This window comes from Dufourea novaeangliae, unplaced genomic scaffold (assembly GCF_001272555.1).
Source record: "Dufourea novaeangliae isolate 0120121106 unplaced genomic scaffold, ASM127255v1 scaffold90, whole genome shotgun sequence".
NCBI classification, from domain to species: Eukaryota; Metazoa; Arthropoda; class Insecta; order Hymenoptera; family Halictidae; genus Dufourea; species Dufourea novaeangliae.
Window position 1 is genome coordinate 499,259 of NW_015373969.1, and position 21,851 is coordinate 521,109.

General features: G+C 45.6%; 1 protein-coding gene across 1 annotated transcript in view; it reads left to right on the plus strand.

Moving 5' to 3' along the window:
• The window catches only part of LOC107186792 (potassium voltage-gated channel subfamily H member 2), a 102,310-nt gene that overhangs the window by 4,480 nt on the left and 75,979 nt on the right, over positions 1–21,851 (plus strand). Inside the window, exon 2 of the mRNA XM_015574730.1 lies at positions 11,069–11,299. Within this exon, the coding sequence (XP_015430216.1) occupies positions 11,069–11,299 (231 nt within the window). The remainder of the gene's footprint in view (positions 1–11,068; positions 11,300–21,851) is intronic.

Here is a 21,851-nt window from a genome sequence, read left to right on the forward strand (position 1 = left end):
CGCGAGATTTCTCACAGATACTATCTCGCGTGAATGTTAACCGGTCGACTCTATGGATCGATGGAAATATTATGAAATATTTCTACAAATACAATGAATACCGACCAGGTGCCACTGCCATGGATCTTCTATTCCCATCTTCTTCCTACACCATCCACGTTTCTCGTATTTTGTACTCTTCCGTCTTCTTCTCCTGTCGTCGTTTACGTGCTGCGTACGTGTGTATATGTATAATAACGAGAGAAAGAGAGTGAGAGAGATACGTGTGCCGCCGCGCGATAAATTCGTCGAGAAACTTTGGGCAGTTGCCAGGATGGATATTTAAAATTCTCCGCGGTCCTCGACGAAGCCTCCCCCTCCCAACCCCTCACCCTGGGTTTTTTTCTCTCCTCGTGTCCGGTGGAAAAGAAGAGAGAGGGAGAGGTATCGCAGTCTATGGATCTATAGATACTAATGGATGGGTTCATCAAGGCGGTTGCCAATCGAACCCGATTGCTATAATTACTCCTGACTACGGATGCATTATTCACGGTGGCCTGTCGTGGAGACGATTATGAATAATTTGATTCGGTTTTTTCGTTTCTGTTCATGAACGGAAATGTCGGAGGTTACTGCTAGACTCTAGACGATTGTCGTCGTTTCACGTTTCTCTCTATGGACTCTCTGTAACCCCTGCTATACAGGGTTTCTTAGTTTGGGCAGTATAACTTGGCAGGTGGTGATTGTATAAGAAAAAGTACAGTGGTGTATGCAGAACCAAGTCCTATTCACGTGCATACGTATCCAGCAAAGCAAAGCATCATAGGAACTAAATTTTATTCCGTATTTTCGATTTGTTTATGCACCTAGCAATCCAATAACCTCCTGTATGATTGTAACTACCCAACTTGAGACACTGTATAAATGGTCATTCCTAATGTTCCCTTTACTCACGCATTGCATAATACTACCAGTAACGTTTCATCTCCGTTGTTTACACGTGTGCTCCCGTATTTACCGTCTTCATCCCAGCTGACTGGGCACTGACTTTTAACGAAATGCACACCACTCTCACCGTTTTTCCCCGTACAAACACAACAGGGATCCTTGAGCGCTTGGTCGAGGCTAATTAAGTCGGGGCCGTAGAGAAAATATTTTTATAAGCTAGGTTACAAAGTTCGTTTCTTTGGACGGAAGCTGAACGAAAGACACCAACGACGACGGAATCCCCTAAGCAGAACTACGGAAAGCATCGCCAAAAATAATACAGACCACGCCGATGGGCCATGCAGGAAACTGTTCGCGAAATATTAAAGGCGATTCTCAGTCCCCGGACCGGACGTATTTATGGATGGACTTTGACGCACGACAAGCACGATGCGACGTCGCTGAAATTCGGTCCTGGTTCCTTTCCTAATTCGACATCTCTCTCTCTCTCTCTCTCTCTCTCTCTCTCTCTCTCTTAAAGCCTTGAGGTTGTCCGCGTGGTAAACGCATGCACGCACGCCGAATCCCGTACTCGTTGTATTTATTTCATTTGGAAATACACCACTATTTTTAACCGTGTCGAAATATACAGGGGTGGGTTCGCCGCGGTTTCTTTTCAATCGCCGGCGGGAAAGTAGTCGTGTCTTTTTTCTCCCACCCCCACCCTTTCTCCACTGTCGTGAATCATTCGTTCCAAGGAAATTGTCTCGCTGTTTTGACAACAAAACGGTAGAGGCCGGGCTTGAGCGCGAGAAAGAGAGCTTTATCAGTGTTCAATAAGTGTTACGTCATAAGATTTAGTCAGAAAAATATTAGTATTGTTTATGATTATACTCTTAATGATGTGGTTTTGCAATTTATCCCGTTATTAACGAAATAAATAAATAAACTCGAACCGCGAACGATCACACAGTGTGGCACAAATCGAAATAGAATTACCCCTGATTCTAGTGGGCGTATGTATATGTTCCTAACTAAATTGGGACCGATGGATCTTTTACGAATCGATTGTCGTCGGTTGGTTCTCTCGGCGGGACCCTCGATCAGATTTTTCTGTTTCTTTTATTCGAGAGAGAGTGACGCGATACATCGGCGGATGGAACGGTTGTTTGTTTCTCCTCGCTTCTCGCCAAGAGGCCGGGGAAGAGATCATTAATTTTGGAACGTTGCTCACACCCCTCCAGGGGAACGCTTCTCTCTCCTTGGCTTTGAAGATCGCAGGCGTGAAACACACGCCGCGCGAACACCCAACGCGTGACTCGTCTGTCGTCGTAGAAACGAATTTTTCGTGGACTTTAGTCGAAATTATATAAATAATCGAAATCACGTTTTCCGCGATTTAAAAGTTTCCGGCGGAAGTTTCGGCGTGTATGTGTGTGTGTGTGTGTGTGTGTGTGGTCGTCTCGGGTGCAAAATTCGTGTCGTGTCCCGTGATTTAACGTAGGCCACATGTGTCGCTGAAATATCTCTCGAAATTGAGTACTGGCCTAGGCACCGTTCAAATTAGCGTTATAAATACATACACGATACACCCAAGCTGGAACGATGTGTTCACCGCGAGTGCTCTCGTATAACCATCGTATCCGTATGACGATCGTTGCTTGTAGAAGACCTGTATTTTAAAGTAAAGAAAAAATTCCGAACAATTGTATGTTCTATTAATTAATTTCAGTTCAGATGACTAGACTGTCAGATTTGGTAAAAATGTAACTTTTTTTGGAAATTAACTACAAGGAAATAAATACAAAGTGTGACTAGTACGCTTGAGCAACGTTTACTAGTAATATATGCACTGTACAGTGTGTTGCAGCTGATGGACACCATTTTTAACATCGCCTTAGTAAAGGTAAATGATATTTTCTTAGTATGTCTTTGGTTTAGAAGAAAAAAATTATTAGATATGACGTTTGCCGAATTCGTCTGTGACTGCTAAAAGATGGGCGTACAAAAATTATAGGTTTATTTATAAACAACTGAAGGTGATCTTGCATATTCTGGAAAAAAGGGCAGACAAAAAATTTCGTACAATCATTGTAAAGTTCGCCCCCTCCCCCGCCTGGTCGATTTACAGCTCTTTGAAGACCTCTCTATCTTCACACATTCGCAGCGCAGTGCACTTCGCGGGCGCGTTCGCAACGCCACATGGCAACAATCGTTCGAGACGTCGTTTTTGCGCGCGGATCAGGGTCGTGAAACTTTATAGCCGATCGGATCCCTCGTAACAATCAGCCCGGGGCAGCCGGCTTATTTTTCTTGTAACGAAAATTGGCTGTCGAAGAATCATCCACGTGCGATAGTATTCTTCGATTCTATGAGATGAAAATAAACACTGTTCAGGCGTGTGTGAGACCTTCCAGGAAATCTCTATTCAATTAGAATCTATTATCGTAAAGCACGAGACGACGGAATCGTTTTCCACCCGCCGGCAATGTATTCGTCGTGTCTTACTTTTAACGTTATCAAGGATTCCGATTTTATCGACGTTCTATTTCCGATTTCTCCTCCCGCAATATCTGCGTGGAACTCGAATGAATACACCGATATACAGCGCTGCTCGTTGCGCGGCTGATTCGTTAATGCGTTGACTGCCACAGTGGAAAAGGTCGTGCGTAGTCAGACATGCTCTATTTAGTCTTTGAAGTTATAAATCGTCAAAAATACAGGAAGTCTCCAAAAGTTATGTACAAGCATGAGGTGATTCCTCATAAAAAGATAAGAATAAAATATAGCATAAAATCTTTTTATTTGAAACTTCTGTTTTCGAGAAAATCGAATATGAAAATCTGCTGATGCGTGTGCAATTGAATAGGATTAGGCTAGCACATCTGTTTATTGCATTCCGTTTCTACTTACTACCATGACGAATACACGCGTTTCTCGGGTCATCGATAAGGATCGATTTAACGTACACATACACACGAGTCGCGTGACGCAGGCCCCTCGAAATATTCCGATGCGTTGAGTTACGAGCCACGAATCTTAAAACTGTCGTTCTTTCGTAGAACTTCTATTTTCTTCCGACGACACAGCCTCGCAAATGCGTTCTTGGCACCGGAGGCTCGACGCATACTTCGACCGCTTGGACAAACGGTTTAAAGGAACCAAGCGGGAAGATGACTAACGTGAACCGTGTTGGCTGGCTGAAAGAAACGAAGTTGGAAGGAAAGTTACTCCAGCTGCGGGGGAAACGATTCACGATCATGGCCACGATTCCAGCAGGCCTCTCGTAATTCAATGAGCCGCTTCGGTTTTCCGCTTCCCTAAGTAGTAGGCCTCGATAATGCTCATTGCGCCGCGACACCGTAAGCAACGCCGTCTCTGACGATATCCTGTCAGAATGAGAATTTTTCATTTAGATTCTTGAATTTTTGAATCTTCTTCGGGTCACTCAGCTACACCGCTGGTGTATTTAGTGTTACAGATTAGGTATGCCGAGTGAAACTTCGGTTCACTCCTCCTGTAAGACTTTTCTTACAATTCTGGTCTAGAAACATGACTGTATCATGCGATTTATGCACGATCAAGCATTACTGTCCCGTGACAAAATCATCGCTCCATTTTTCGGTTTGTACCCATATAGTTTCTAGAGCTTTTGAAAGCGGTAACAAAAAGGCCCGGGTACCGATCAAACACCGTCAGCCTCGCCCAAGCGACATTGTGATTCAACTTCCCTCGACCGTTCCTGGCGCGCTATCGACAGGTTGGAGGCGTTCTTTCCCCTTTTTTTCCCCCGCTCGCTTTTCCTCCCCCCTGTCTGTCGCGGCACGGCGAGAACCTCTTCGACCTGGGTCACAGCCGGATCACGGGGCCGGGTTCTATGTTTATATATAGGATGTTTAAATCGAACCGCGTGAGCGGATTTAACTTTAACGCGACGACAAGGTCGCTTCCAGCTTGTCACAACATTGCCGGTGGCCTAGCGTGACTCGATCGTATTTTCGGGTTTTCGAAGGAGGGTAAGACGAATCGGCCACTCGTTTATCGTTCAAGGACGTTAGAACGGGAGATAAATCGAGAATCACCGTGACGAATATCACGGTGGCGACGATGAGATCCTCGTCGGATGCAAAAGCATAGTTGGCCGGATTCTAATTGGACCTTCGACGCTCCCATCGTTTATGATGCGCGGCGTAGGGGGCCTGTGTTTGCTTTTACAGAATCTCGGTACGAATATCTAGGTCGAACTTTTATTACCTTTTCTCATCAATTTTTTTTATAGAATGACATCATTGCCTCGCCTGTTACAGCCTATTACCGATTGAAATATTGTAACCGTAATCGGTTCCCACGGCCCGTGGCAAAAACCGCCTTCGAAGGGGGACTATAAATCCCGCCACGGGGTTTATAACATGAAAGACATTAACAGTTTGAGTGCTGTGTCTCCCCAATATAGGTGACACGTAAATTCCAAGGTGGTTGGATTATTTAAATAACGTTATAAAATTTGTGGGTGAAATTTATATCGCAGTATAATTTAAAACAGGACCAATAGCTTCTATTAACTAAACGTATATACAGAGTGCTTCAGAAAGTTACGTACAAACGGGTATGAGGTGATTCTTCATGAAAAATATAAGTCGACAATATTGAATAACATTTTTCCATTTGAGACTTCATTTTTGAGAAAATCGAAACAATTTTATTGTATATTTTTTTCTTATCTTTCTATGGGGAATCACCCCATGCTTGTATACAACTTTCGGAGGCACCCTGTATTTTCGACGATTTATGACTTCAAAAAACGAAATAAATTGTGTCTGGCTACGTACGGCTTTTTGCACTGTGGCGATCAATGTATTAAAGGCGGATCCCGTATTACTGTCCAATGAAAGATAAGAGGGGACACGTCGTTCTGTCAGCTGTAAATATGAAATACTGATTAAAAAGTGCCAGATTGGATAATTTAATACGCGTCACGTGGCCATATTCGCCTGCAACTCTCTAAATCCTTGTATTATCGTAGGGGCTAGTGAACAAAATTCGCTCTTAATCCCACGATACCGCCACCTGCGTATTTAGAACCGTAGAGTTGGCGTAAAAAATGAATGTGTCGCTCGTTACGAATGAAAATGGCACGTGGGATATTATTTCTTGTCCCGCAGGTTCGTGGAAAATGTACTAACATTTTCCTCTGGCCGCTTCCACGAAAAATTAAAGTATCGATTTGCCGAAGAGCCAGAAGAAAGTAACAATTTTCATGGATTTTCGGTAGCCTGATTTTCTTCCATTTTTTTTATTCAAAGATGAAAGAATGTTGTTCGTTCTGGGACGTAAAAATTTCCATTGAAATCTCTGCCCCCCCCTCCCCCCTTCCCCCTCTGTGAACTGGACCGTCCGAGAGATTAAGGGTCGCGGCCAGTTTAGCGACTCGGAAAGATAAGAGCTCAGGCGGTCAGTATTCTGGAACGGCACGGATAGCAAAGTAGTTCTCGCGGCTAAGTGACATCCTTGGCAAAGGGCCCAAGCCCTGCGAGGCTGTCGAGGCCCGTGTCTCTCTCTCCGATGCGAACTCTGCAAAATCTATTTCTAGTTCGGCCGATAAACTCGGCCTGAGCATCCGTGAAAAGAAACTCCTAGCTGGCGCGCTCCGTATTCGCTTATCTTCTGACTTTCTAATATCTTTTCTCTTTTAAGTTAATCCTTTACAATTACGTCCCTGTGATTCGTTGGAAACTACACCACTGGCCAACAGTATGGGACCAGAGTTCACGATTGACGGAACAGCAACTCATTATTTTGTTACCATATAATGCAAGTTACGGAATCAGTACACATACAAATCATTTCCAATGAGTTTATATTTCTCGTTTTTTAATTGTCAGACCTGGTTCCATACTTTTGGCCGGTAGTTAACGTTACCCGTTTTACGAAAAGATTTAGGGGTTGAGGTGGATCGTAGAACGAACGGAACGAGATTAGGAAAAAGAGGTTCGACGTAATTGAACGAAATTATTTTAAAAATCATCCCTTTTGCCTCTTTCTAAACCTTCCAAATAGAATCCTTGAACTACAAAGCATTTTTAAAAATCTAGAATTATCCCCCCTTAATTAATTTCTAACATATTCGATCGGAAAGTAATAATGTGAATGAGTAGCGAAGGTCGTTTTAGGAATAATCCTGCTTCCGCCGCTACGATTCTCGATGATTGATTTTTCCGTTGACTCCGGCGCGAGGGGGGGGGGGCCAAAAATTACAGGGCAATTAATCTCCGCCGGACCGATGGGAAACGAAGCTTTTGTAGCTGATTCCGTCTACGCGCGCAGCGCCTATACCTACCGTGAAGGAGTATTAATCATGGTTTAAACCGGCGAAACGCAACACTGTCGTGTACAGCGGTCCAGTATTCGAATTAGCCAGCAATCACTATCGATCAGTTCAGGAGTTGGAGAATCGGAACCCGTTGTTTCGGTGTGCCTAACGCGTCGACGATAGTGTGTTTATTTTTTCAGGAGGGAGTAATGTTCGATATCCGTTCACGAAAGTTCGTCGATGTAATTAAACTGTCTTGCGCAGAAACCAATTCAGAATTCTTTTGTCAAAAGGAAAAATCGTGTATACGTATACACTCGAATGCATGTAGTAGAAAACTTTGGCGATCAATATTATCCGTCTATCTGTTTATCAGAGCGCAGTGATTATTTAACAGAAAATAGCATGTTGTAACTCTCTTCATAAGATTCTAGGGGAGGGGGATTGTCATATTGGAAACGTTAGTTTCGCCGCGCGAAAATGGAAAACACGAGGTCTTGAAATTTACAACTCATCTGGGCGTGTAGGAATCGCATTATTCCTTTATTTACGGTGCAAACGGCGCTTTAATACCTTGCGTCACGGGTCGAAAATATTCAGTTGTTCCAGCCAGGTGAAAAATGTACAGGCTAAAACATTGAAAGGCCCGCAGTCTCGACGGTTCCAGCGCGAAATAAACAAAATTAGAGCCGAAATGGCGCACAAGTGACAGAAGGTCACGACCGTTCTTTTTTCACCTGACGAAAATTTCTCGCGGTCGCTCGTTAATTCGACCGGCCTGTGCTGTTTTTCTTTTTTTTTTCCTCGCGTTTTTCAATCCTTCCATCCAATTGCCCGCGACGCTCCATCATGTCCAGGGAGGCCGCGCAATCGTTTACACTGGCTCTCGTTTGTCCAGGTACACGTTATACGTTCTTTTCTCTCGATCAGCTCCCGCGCAAGTCATTTTCGCCATCGATGCGTTCACCGTTCTTTTTTTTTTCATCGTGACACGCGTACCAATGCGATTCGATTCCTGCGTTGTTGCGGACGATCACGTAATATTCTCGGACGATTTCATCGGGCACACGTTGCGCGCGCTTCCCGTTTACGTTGATCGACAATGGTCACGAGCCGCGCGTTCCTCCGCATTTTCAATTTCCCTTCATTAGACGCGATTGTCCTTCGCAGAATGTTTAGGCGTTACGTAGATGGATGGGGGATGAAAGGGGGTGGGAACCAATGGCAGGCCGGGAACGCGACACAATTAGACGTGTGCTCGAGACTGACATTTCTCGTGGATTCTGGAACGACGTCGGTACTCTTGCGACGCACTTGAAAATTCACGCTGCTCGTCGTTCGGGAGAAATCTATTCTACTCGATAATTCTACTCGAGAGACGGTTACTTCGAACACGGGAGAAATGGGGTGAACACCGACGAACAGAATACAGTAAATCAATGGTTAGTGGAAACTGCAGGATTCGTTTAAAAGTTACAATTGATTTTAGGACCTACGTTATCTGACATTTTTTTCTCCACTCGGTGAGTACCATAAGCCCCTAAAGTCTTGGATACTTTTCTTCCTGAACACCCTGTATAAAATTGAAATTATGGAAAACTGTGTGCAATGGTCCAGTTCGAATCGCACAAGTGCATTCTCCCATTTCTACGACGCACGAGCCAGACCTTGTAGAATCTTTTCCGACTCGCGCGGCCGCTATTTTAAGCGTATAGAGGAAAAAAGTTGAAACATTTCCGTTCACTGTAACGGTGTTCCTTCCACAGGAAACCGCCACCAGTTCGTTGAACATTCAAGGGTTGAAAACACCCGGTAAATTTACTTCTTTAACGACCCTCATAAAATTTCCCCGTGCACACCCCCCAGCATACGAGATATCGCGGTGTGCGACTGCTCGCTCGGCCTCTTCTATTGCAGTTGTTTCGAATAACGTTACGCACGGCCTGTAAATGACCTCGGACCAGGGATTCACGAAGGGACGCGTGTCGCAAATACAGTTGTCAACGGTGGTACGGTGAATAACGTTTTCCTGTACCGGTTAAATTTAGTTTCATTAAGTTTCCACCCCTTCGTCTGGACCACGACAAGGCCAGCTTTCGTGGTGTATTTATATATCAGATCCGTATACCTCTTTGCTATATTTAAATGTATCCTTTGTCGCGAAATCATTCCCCTTTCTGTCCCAATGGGATTTCTTTTACTATACTTTTCCTCGGTAAGAATGGTGTCTATTTGGGTGAACTTACCAACACAACTCGTGAACGTTTCTATCCACAATAAAGTGTTTTAGATTAACGTTTGTTAATAACGTAAGTGTTTGTAAACTTTTTGAAAAATCTCTGTAACAGTGGATGAGGTCTATATTGGTTGTAAACCTGGGGACCACTCCTTGTCAGGTTCGAGGAGCCTTCGAACAGTCATCGAGGATTTACTAGTATTTGAAGGTGGAAAGAAGGATCCCTTTCTGTCTCAGTGGGAACAATCGGCATAGCCTTAAATAGACTGCTCATTCAGTACACCAGTCAAGGTGTTCATTTACTGTTTCGCTTTGGAGTCGCGCGTAAGCAGGCTCCACGCGAGAAGTAGCTCCTTTGATGCTTACCGTGAAAAATGTCCAAATGCGTCTGGGGCGTCGTGCGAAACAGGCGGAATTAACCCCGAGGCACCGGGACTGTGTGTGGCAGACAAGCTTCACGACCGGTACCAAAATATTTTATGGTGTGCACTCTAAGACTGTGGCCGGATTTAGTGAGCGAAGGTCGCAATGGAAACGGGAAATTTCGAGATTTGGTTATTCTAAAGTCTAGAGCTTCGATTCGCCAGAGGGTAATATTTCCTCCTGCTCCATTGAGGCAGATTGTCAAAAAGAAGAAAAATTCTGTTCTCGACGGAACCGATCGTCTTCTTGTTCTCTGCGTCTCTATATTAATGATTGTATTTCAGAGTGGTTTTCATTCCACGAAAATCCTCGTATTTCTCGATGTCCACCCACGCGATTTCCCGCCTGCCGTTCGTAATTTTGAGCAATCGACGATCTATAAATACTAACCTCGTCCAGAATAGCTTGTGACCCTCCTGCGTTCGCTTGTCCATATCTGCCGGCCGTTTTAACGAGAAAAGTTAATTTCGTACGCGGCTAGAAGGCATGCCAACCACGCGCCGCTAATTAGTCGATGAAAATTCACCGTAGGCCCCAGGCCTCTCAGGCTGTTACCAAGTCCTTCCTTGCATTCCAGGCTAGAATTCACCAAAGTGATTGTTAGATTTATTACAAAGATGCATACCTACCGTGTCAAAAGAAACGAATTCCTCTGTTTAAAGGGACTAGGCAGTAATATTTGGTAAAAATGTAACTTCTTTTTTGGGAATTAATTACCAGGAAATGGATCAAAATTGTTACTAGTACGTTTGGGCAATGTTTATTAATATTATAAACTGTAACAAAATATTTTTTTGTTTAATATATATATATATATATATATGTATATGTATACATATAACGACGCTACAATCGTCCGACGTGTAAGCATTTTTTTTCTGGAGACGCTGTGTTTTTATAGTGATCTCGGCTGTAAAAAAGTGAATTATGAAATATCGTTAAAAACGCTTACACAGCAGGTGATTGTAATGCCGTCATATACATGTATATATTATCAACAACTTTTATTATTTACAATTTGTATTCATTTCCTTGTAATTAATTCCCGAAAGAAAAGTTACATTTTTACCAAATCTGACTGCCTAGTCCCCTTAAGCATCATTGTAGCTACCCTCGATCTTTCATTATTTCATCGAGATGAAAGAAGCTGTCGATTGTTTATCGATCAACGTTCGTCTTTTTGTTGTTCGCAGATCGAAGTTTTTTAGTGGCCAACGCTCAACAGGGACTATGTCACATAATATACTGCTCGGACGGTTTCTGCCGGCTGACGGGCTTCTCGAGGGCGGAAGTGATGCAGAGACCGGCGATCTGCGAGTTCCTTCATGGGCCAATGACGTCGCCCCATGCGGTCGCGGCCCTCCGCGACGCTCTCGCCGCAGGCGTCGAAAAGCATTTCGAGATCCTCTACTACAGGAAAGACGGTGAGTCATCGTCCCACATATTTCTTAATAATCTATCTGATTATATTTAAAGAAATTGGTATTCATCGTTTTCGGCACGCTTTCTATGAAAATCTATTTACGATCGATCTTGGAACCCTACACCCAACAGGGCTAACGTTTATTTCCGTGGGGATGACAATCACGTAGCACAGCGTAGGTAATCAATTTCTAACGACGAGCAAGCCAAAAATTCGTAAGCGAGAGAACTGGCAAGATTTCCGCGGTGGCGAAGTGTCGTGTAAGAATTGGGAAACCGGACATCCTGAATTCCGATCCGGTGTGTCGACTAATCCCGTCTTGGCAGGCCCTTTCAAGCTTTCTAGGGACATTGTTTCTCGGATTCTCGAGAATAGACAAAGCGTTTTGCGCGTTTGCCAACCGTTCTCTCAGAAACCTCCTTTTCTCTTGATTCTTCGTTCCTCCAGGGGGTATTGTACAATATTTATGCCGCGTGATTATTCGCTCGGGTGGATGGAAACTTGTAAACATCCGCGGAAACAGGAACTGCGTAATTGTTAATCCATGAGTCACGATCTTGAGAGAAATAATAATTTTGACCGATGGTTCAATCGATCGTAGGATGCTATTTAATTCTTTGGTGAATTTGCTACATCTTCCGTTTCGAAATACCGATGATCGTATCCGAAGAATTAATACAATATTCACGGGTGAGCAGGGATTTGCGTGTGAGGACTTTGTGCGGAGTAGCTGTAAAGTTCCCTGTAGAGTATCGAAGTGGTTTACGTCGATTCTGGAAGCTTGATGTCAGTATTATTAAGTGCTTCCACTACTGACTCACTTTACATATAACGCTTGTGTACGTCGAGGCGCTATACCCTCGGAACAACAATCCGTTTCTTCTGCAAAGTTGGTCGCGTTAATAATTCCGTTCGCTCGCAGAGTTTCCATGAATCGGTGGAAAATTCAGCGACCAATCTCAGTGTTCGAACAGAGGCGTCCGTTTTTTCGAATACGTTTAATTTTTAGAAATGGAACAGACTATAACCTGTACAGTTTTTAAACGATAACAGGTTAGTCATAAAATTCCGTGGCATCGATTCATTTCGGTTACTCCGATATCATCTTCCGTTTGACGTCTTGAAATTCTCGCTAAGTGAGACGTACCAAGTCGGTACGCGGGACAACTTTGTCGGCACGCAATAGCCTTGAATTTACATATTCCATTGAAGATCGTGATTTCCCAGCCCATGCGGCGACTCTACAGACTTCGTGAGAACCGTTACGTTATTTAGAGCGGGAAAATTGAATTTATTCGCGGGGGCCGATGGTTGGCTCCGGACTCGATTTTGCCGTAGTGTCTGACCTTAGGCGCGGTGAGATCAATAGTCACTACAGTCAACCACTGTATAATTTATCACAGTCATAGCCTCGAGGCCTCTTGGCCCACCTGAGTTCCCGGTTTGGTTCCCCCTGACTCTAGGACGTAGACTTTCATACACAAATCCTGCTTATGCAAATTTACACACTGTAATTCGAGAATCACCCCCTTATTCTCTCTGTATTCCAGCGTCGACTGCTTTCAGTCACTTGGGGATAACTGGATTGTCATTCGAACAGGCAATCACTAATTATTTCTCTATAATAGTTCTGAATACTGCATCTAGCCACTTATCGGCTCCTTCGATGCATCGACACTCATTCACCACGACAATAATCCGTTAACCTTTAAGCTGCCGGTGGTGTCCCATTTGGGACATAGACAAAATTCGAAATTCAGTGCAGTGCATGAATTATTGCCCAAGAAAAACAACCTTTTTCATAAAAAAATTCCGGCAATCCAAAAGTTAACTAAAGAATTGTCGTTACAAATGATACCAAGTAAAAAAAACGATAACGACCGTCTAGATTATCTAAATTTCCTGCTTTTTGTGAGATACTTCAATCAGTTATCCGGGAACTCCAACCCGGATGCGCACGTGTGACGAGCACAAAGGGAACGGAACGAAAGATAGCACTACGGGGCTAGGGGGTACAGATTGGTGAGAGAGTTGAAAATGCGGAAAGTAGTCAGCTCCGACCACCTGCAGCCACCTCGACAGAGTCTGCCACGACACGTCGTGTTTCCACTGAATCTGCACGGGCATATTACACGTCACCGGTTTTCCACTTTGACTAGGGGGAGGGGGGTTCAGGAGGCCTCTCTCATTGTTCCCGCTCATTTTCCACGGCTAGAGGACGCCCGAGGAATTGATCGCTGGGGGATAAAACGCAGTCGACCACTTGCAACCCTTCATCGAACGGGGTTGGTTGGTGGTTGCGGCAAAACGTTGACCGCCACGGTTCGCTGGCACGCTGCGGGAAACGGTTAATTTCAGGCCCATCGTTTTTTCTCTTTCACTCCACTCGCTTTCGTTCTCGTCGCTAAATGTCAATTCAATTCTCTGCGTTTTTTTGGTTTTTTCATGCAAGGGTAACGTGCACTCCCCGGGGGGGGGGAGGTGGTGGTGGAATGAGATGATCGAAATATCAAGGGTCGACGGGGAACCAGGGAATTCCGGGACGCGCGTCGTTGATTACAGACGTTTCGCGAACCGGTTTGTCTTCTCCCTGTCGACAAGTAGGGGAGGAGATTAATGCCTATAGCGCGGGTTGAAATGCGCTTTTATTGCGTGGTTTCTACGAACGCTTGAATTGCATATGTACGCAATGGCGTGAGCGTGTAAAGTTTGGCCGAGGGTGGGTTGACCTTGAGTCATACTGTAGTATGCAACCTGAGGGATTCCGAGAGAGTATGGAAAATTGATCGATGAAGCCTGGAGTTTGAAATTATTACTGACTCCGTCGAGCTGCGGGATAATTATGCGCCGGGGTTCGATTAAAGGGCCCTTACGGGCCAATCTTACGGAATATTTATAAATCGCCTTGATACAAGAGTATGTAGACCTTTCGATTCTCTTATATTTCCTTTTCTCTATTAGCATCCAATGCAGGCTTTCTTGTGATATTGTGGGATTTTAATGGGTTTAGTGAGTCAGGTCTGGTCAACAATTATTTAATCTCATTAACTGTTTAAAGCTTACAAAATAGTGAATAATCGCTTCTCCTGTACACAAAGTTTGACAAATAAAAGTTGAGTAGTAGTTTCTAAATATTTTTAGTTTTGTGCATGCTATAATTACGATAAAAGAATAAGTTAAACCTTCTCGACAGCTAGTATTTCGAGTATATTTTGTTCTCCAAAGAACCGGGGTAACAGGTCGAATACACAATTACGTTTAAGCCCGACTCTGACGCAACGTCTCAAATTCCTCGGACCGCATATAAAAAGAGGAAGCCTCAGCATCGTTTGCCCCAGTAGAAATCAACGGTGGTCCCATTTTCCGACTATCGATATCTCGCTCTTCAATCGGCCCCATCAAGCAGCTGTGGCCATTTCGCGAAGATCTCCTCGAGAGTGCTCTCACTCGCGTATGTTACGCAATTCGGTGCGAGAGCCGCGGGAGGACGGTGTTCCGAGGCGGCCAAGAATAGTCGTGCTCGTGTTCCACCCCCTTCTCTTGTTCCTGAATACGCCCCACCCTCTGCCCCTCGTCCGTCGATCGTACCCCCTTTTCGTGTGTGTCCCTCCAGCCCTCCCATCCCTCCCTTCCCTACCAGGTGCCGCCGCGTAGTCAATGACATCACGGAAAGGCGCTCGACCTCCTCCCTCCTGTACCCATTGGCCCACCTTCGTCGTCGTCACGTCACGTCACCCCCGACGATCCCTCTCTCTTTCGCCTGGTCTCTTCGTGTCTCTTCGTTTACATCTTCTTCCTCTAAAAAGAATGGCTTCTTTTGAAAGTCTACCTGTTATCACCGACAACCATCCTGTAATCTTGGTCATGAGATCACGTTGGAATCACCACATGGGTGATATCAGAGGACAACGACCCTTCAACCCTAATGCTCTAGGCGTTCACGACCCTTACCAAGCGTGTTACACAGTGTCGAGACGGGAACACCGAGCAGCCGGGCTCTGTTCACCGAATTTCGAAAGCTTCGCCGGGGAACCGCAAGCACCAAGACACCGCCTAAGGTGCGTGGCCCCGCCAACCAGTCATCGGGAAGACGTCGAGCCGAGTTTAGTGTCTCTCCGTCCGTGTTTTCCGCTCTTCGAGTCGTCGAATCTGTACACACCGAAGAATTTCCTCCTGGATAGTGAGCAGTGTGTGTGTGTCGATTACTCGGTTGGATCGGTACCGTATCGTATACGGGGGAAGCAATTAGTCGGTTGGAGAACGTTCAGCGTTACGGATATTTCCGGCAAATAGGAAGAGAGAAATGGTGGTCACGATCGCCGATACAGCGACATCACGGGAATACGTCGATCGGAGTGCTCGGGGAGAAATTAAAACGAACGCCGCGGATATTACCTGTTGAGCTGTAACGGTGTGTGTGCGTGTGTGCGTCAATTTCTCTCTGGGTTAGAGCCTCGGGAGGCGCCTCTTTCAACCGTGTCTGGCACTGTCTCTCCTTCTCTCTCTTCCACGTGGATATTCCACACGCCTGAGGGATCGATCCACCGTGGAAAAAGATGCGAGAGAAAGAGATGGGAGGCGACGTCGAGAGTCCGGAAGAACAGCGTGAATGGATCCCCATGAAATTGTAGGTTAATTTTACTTCCCCTCTCACCACCCCCTCTCCACGCGATACCAACCCAGCCTTGTTCTGCCATCGAGGCTTCGGAAGTTCGCTCATTAAGAACGCTATTAGCCCGCGGGGAACGAGGGAGAACGCGTTCATCGTCGAGTGGCTGCGGAGAAGTTTTATGAATTTTTCGGTGACCGGCTAACTTGGCTCGTTTTTTTGTTTTTTCTTTCTTGTTGGCTCTCGCGAACCGGGAATAGACGTGTGTACGATCGTTGACTACCAACACCTGGCGAGTGTGGGGAATCCTCGATAAGATTGTTTCGATTTTGTTCAGCGGAAATACGTACCTTCTGGTTTAAATATAGATTAATCGGCGAAACAAGTTGGGTTCCACGGTATCAGGAGCGTCGAGTATTCGAGCTGAAAGGACTGACGACTGGTTGTCGTATATTCTTGAATACGATGATGATCGAGCAGTTCTCGAGCTCTATAGACGGGGATAGGAGATTGGAGAAATACGTTTGTGGCCGCTTTTGGTAGCTTGGCGTGAAGAGGGCCTCTTCGGAAGAACGAGAAACGAGACAAGGGAAAATGAAAAGGTCAGACGAGCAGGCTCTTCTCCTAACAAAGGGTGGTGGTTCCATCCACAGGAAGGGGAAGGTCGAATTCACGGCATTTCGTTCGATATAATCCAGTCCCTTATTCGGAGGAAGAATTACGGGTAGATAAGGAACATTGTTGAGTGAGGGGTTGGAGGGGGGGGGGGTTAACGTCCACTTTTCACGATAGATTCGCTCGATAGCTCGATTCCAGTCATAGACCCCCTGTTTGGAGAACTTTGAACGGTCTATCTTCTCAACACACTTTCCACGGTTACCTTGACTCAGGGATATGGGGAAATTTCGACGAATGTAGCGTTATCTTCCCCCTGGTACAATATTTCTTCGAATCGAAGTTTAAATTCTACCTCAGAGTGTTTCTAGCTACACGAAGATAACATTTCTCCGACCATCGTTCTTTCGATGACATCAGGGACCGTAGCCAGGAAGATGGTAAAGGATTCGTTGAAGGTAAATGAGATCTTGCCCTTTCGGGTTCGTTGAACTTCCTGTTCGTGGAACCTTGAGAGAATTCCTCGGTCGACAACCGATATTATTACCTGGTGCCACCTTGACTTCACAAGAGTAGATTGTTTGCTGTCCCGTCTCTCGCTATCCTGATCGGATCTCATAGTACCCGGGTGTAATTAGGGTCAGCCTCAGCGTAAACCAGGTGAGCTAGGCGGAGAGGGCACCTCCCATTCCTCTTTCGCCTAGAACGCTTGACATTTTCCTGGGCCGATCACGTGGCCGTTTTTGGCAACCGTGGACCTCTACGGGACGAACCGGAGGTTTCGCGAGCATACACCCGAAAGCACACTTTGAAAAGGGAGCGGATCTGAGAGAGAGAAGGAGGGGAGACACAAACCGTGGAAGGAGAGGAACGAACGAGGAATAAGGAGAGAAGGAAAGCGCATGCTGCTATTTCTGTGCAGCGCTTGGCCTGCAGCACACGTTGCCACGTCACAGGGGCATTGCACTCGGTGACGTCACGAGGGCACAGCGTCATCGACCAATTGGAGGGAGCCGTTAACCCATTAACCACTCGGCTGTTCGTTCCACTGCGGTATCGTGACCTCCTCACTATCCACCAATCGTTTCACCGGGGTCCCTCATCGTGTGATAATTCCCTGACATTTTGCGATTATTCGAATTCCTAGGTTTTATCGCGGGCCTTCGGCTGTCTTGGTTGCACGTCGACGGAGATAATTGAATTTTTATCTAGATTTAAATCGACTCTGGTCTTTTCAAGTAGCCTTTTTTTTTTTACAAAGAAACATAAATACAGTAAATCCTCGATGAGTCTTCGAAGGCTCCTCGACACTAACAAGGAGAGGACCCCAGATGTAACCCTCAGTTTTTAATGAGGTTTAGCACAGTGATAGATCCAGGAATTCTGAAGCCAATGGCATTTGTTTCAGCCGCATATTCTCATTAGTTTATGGAATATTTAATGTTTTGTGCGGAGGGTTTTTCTAAGACTCATCGAGGATTTACTGTATTCGTTTCTCGTGTTTGAATGAAAGGTTCGTTGGAATACCTTTAAGAATTTTTCGGAAATCAGGTAGCACACGGATCGTTGTCGATTATCAGGTAGCGTGTGGATCCGTGCACAAGGTCACCGTACAAGCAAGTCGTCGGCTGGACCAGGAAGGGCCACGCGTGAAATTAGTCGTACGAATTCGAGCGGACTCGATGTATTTTCGGCGAAGGGGAGCATCCGCCGACGGGGGGATAAGCTTATTTATAGTGCCCGCTCGGTGGTACGACCGGTGCAATTTTAGAAATGCATTTGGCTATATTCGCCCTAGCCGTGGTATTATCGATGCCTGGGTCCCTTCTTTTGCCCGTCGATCTGTCGTGTGACACGAATTCGTTTGATTGCCCGCCAGCCGGATTGTTCTTAGAGCAGACATTCGTATTCGAAGTGTCACAACGCTATCAGGTTCTACAGTAAACCCTTGATGAGTGTTGATTTTTTAAGAACGTTTGGAATAGTGATATAGCTTGGAATTCTGAAGTCAATGATATTCGTTTCAGCCACATATGGCCATTGATTTATGAAATTTGTAATGTTCAATTCCAAGGAGACATCGAACACTCATCGAGGATTTACTGTAATTTGAAACGTACCTCTTTCTAAACTTTTGACGGTGGTTTCAGAAGTGTTATTTTTCGGAAACTTGAGACAGGGGGTTCCGCGTTGAAAAATATGTAGGTAAAAAGCTTCTCTCTCCGCGACAGGGCATGTCTAAAAATATTGCGAGATGACCTTCGTGATTTCACCGGGGTATATCGCAACATTGTCGAACGTCGTGTCGAAGCACAAACCGTTTCTCGCCCGTATATAAACGAAACACGTTTTTATGAAAACTTAATTAATTAGCACCCCGTTCCCTGTAACCTTGACGTCGGGTAAAAAGACCTGACAAGCCCACAGTTTACACGTGGGGCGCTGTGAGTTCGTCGACGTGGCTAAATTTTATTCCTGCCCCCGGCGCGTGTGTGCCACGCGTGTTACAAAGCCGGCCAGTAGAATTCTGCACGTGTAGACCCTATCGTGAGAACATTAGAAGTATCAACACGGGTTTATTAGTGTCTGCACGTCGCTGTCTCGAAATAGATACAGACCATTGGACTCTTCCTCTTTATCTCTCTCTTGCCCCTTCTCTATCTTCCTCGAGGGCGTAGTCATCACAAAACTGTTACACATTCGGCGAACGTGTACACACAAAGTTATCATCGAGTTTCGAACTTCTATTTCGGTTTATCAAACCGATAGTTAAATTAACCCTTTAATGCCCAATGTGACGTATACGTCATATCGAGAAAATTGTATTTCCAGGGATTTAGTAGTGAAAATTTGCGAGAAATAAGTTTTTTCTCTGGAAGAGGTAATTGGGCGTTAAACGGTTAAAAATAAATTTTAAAAGAATTTAAATAATTGGTTGGTTTAATATTGTTATTTTCGACTGAAAAATAACCAGATACAATATTATGTCAGTCTAATAATTTTGAAATACCGATTTAAGGGTATGGGCGTTAAAGAGGTTAAGCTATTGTTGCTAAAAGACGTTTTTGTCATCATTTATCTACCCAAGAAAAACGTCAAATATCTCGACGACGGAGCTCCTTGTTAAAACCATCTCAGGACAAATGGGGGGTCTCTAAACCCTTCTCAATTTAGACTTCCCCAGAACAACCGTGAAAACACATCAGAGCCGGTTCCATATACACCCCCATGAGGAAGTCGTCCCTCTGAAACCCTGAGCTCCCCGGAAGCCTCGGAAAAATCGATCGCCAGTGTTTTAGCTACCGGATGGATTATCGGCCTTCTCCCCCTTCTCAAATGAAAGCATCCTCGAGACGATGCAGCCTGTTGAAAGAGACCACCCCTTTCACCCATCTCTCCGATATACCCGTTCTCTCCTTCTCTCGTGAAGAACCCTGCGCTGAATGGACCACGGGTACGTTCAACCCTCGTTGCTTGCGCGTCTCCCTCCCATTTCACAGCCCTCTTCCTATCCTCTCCGTTTTTTCCCTGGCTGTACCCAACCCTTCTCCCTGGTCTCAGCCCATCCACCGTCGTTCTTCTCATGGACTTCTCCCGTCTCGGTTTGAAAGCTGCCTCTGCCACGAGGACCTAACGAGACCGGGGTGCTACTCGACCGAGACAAAGCAAGTGTTCTCAACGTTCTCCGTTTGCCTGACGCCTTGGAGGTCCTCTAAACTGCATCTTGGATCTACTATCAACAAACTCGTTCGCAACGACCAGACACCCCGCCTTTTATGGATTTCCGCGGCCTGAAATTAACGAAGAGCGTGTGTACCCAAGGCGCGCGAAAGCGAACGTTTCCGTCGTCGACCACGTCGGAAACGTTTTTCTCTTACGTCTCCCCACCCCTTATTCATCCCCTCGACCTGGGGCTGGCTTCAATTAAGTTAGAGTACCACTGGAATCCCCCGCCTGGCTGCTTGTGTTTCGCTTTTACACATTCTTCTAGGTGTGCAGCTTCACTGCGGACAACTGAAGGGGGGTACGGGTGGAAAATAAGGCTACTGAGAAGACGACACGCGGCTGCGCTTTCGTCTCCGCGGATTTTTCTCTCTCCACGGCTCGTTTGATTTTCCTCGTGAATGATAATCGACCGTGAGACAGCCCAGGTTATCCAGCCACCGACGACTCTCTTCGGCGTCATTTTAATTAACATTAGCCGTGTCGTCGGGCGCTCGGTGCTTCTGGCCTTCGGGACTACCTGGGACTTAAGCAAGCTGAATCTAATGATGTCCGAACAAAGCAAGTGTCCTTGCCTTCCGTAGTCCCCGCTTATTTCGTTCAGTGTAATTAACATCATAATTAGAACTGCCTGTATCGTACTCTGTGTTTGTGCTTCAGCGTGTCTGTTTTCTTCTTTAGACGCAGTTAATCCTTGACTTCTTCGAGTCTTCGAGCCGTTAAACCTCTCGGTTCCCGGGGTGCACGTTTCAACGTCGTTTCCCCCACTCATTTTTTTTTATTTTCCGAAGCCGTTTCACAGCTCCGTGCGAGTAAGTCTGGTGGTTTTTACTATCCTCCGGGGCGTTTACAACTCGTCGTTGTACGCGCGTGTGTAGTTTCCGAAACACCACATATCGTCCTCGTAAAGTCAGCCGGGTTCGTTTTCTGCCTTTCTTCCCGAACGGAGTGGAAAACCCTGTTTCCGGTAATATCGGTTCGGTACGTTCACGGATTACGTGTCGATCTCCTTTAGATTCGTTAACCATCTCCGAGGATCGAATATCGTAACGAACACGTTGAGAAATATCAAAGTTCCAACAGTATTTCAATAAAGATTACACATGTCGATCGATCTCGTGATGCGATCAGTCTCAAGAGGATCGATCGAATCCGATATCGAAAGTCTGATTACGCGGATTAGCTGCGATGTTCGAGATAGAATCACATCAGGGATCTCAGAATTAATCAGCATCCCGAGAATCGACCGTTTAAACTTAAACGATGAAAAAGAACGTCGTGTCAGAGACATTCCCTGTGCTAAACGTGGGTCTCTTTTCATAAGAATCCTCGAGGACGTGAAGCTTTAATTCGCCAGCCGTTCGTAGGCAACCTACATGAAAAATGGAAGCGGGATACACGAAAAAGCACAACGGCGCTCGGCCCCGCGAGAGAGGTTTGCCTCTGGTGGTTTCTTCCCTCGCATTTCAGTTGGGGGCCTCTAACAAGCCGGGGCTTGTGCGTGACCCGCCGTGTCTCTGCGTGCGTAATTCCGCCGAGACAAAGAGAACCGTCGGTTGGAAATGGGAAACAGAGAAAGAAAGCGGCGAACGGATCGATAGGGACA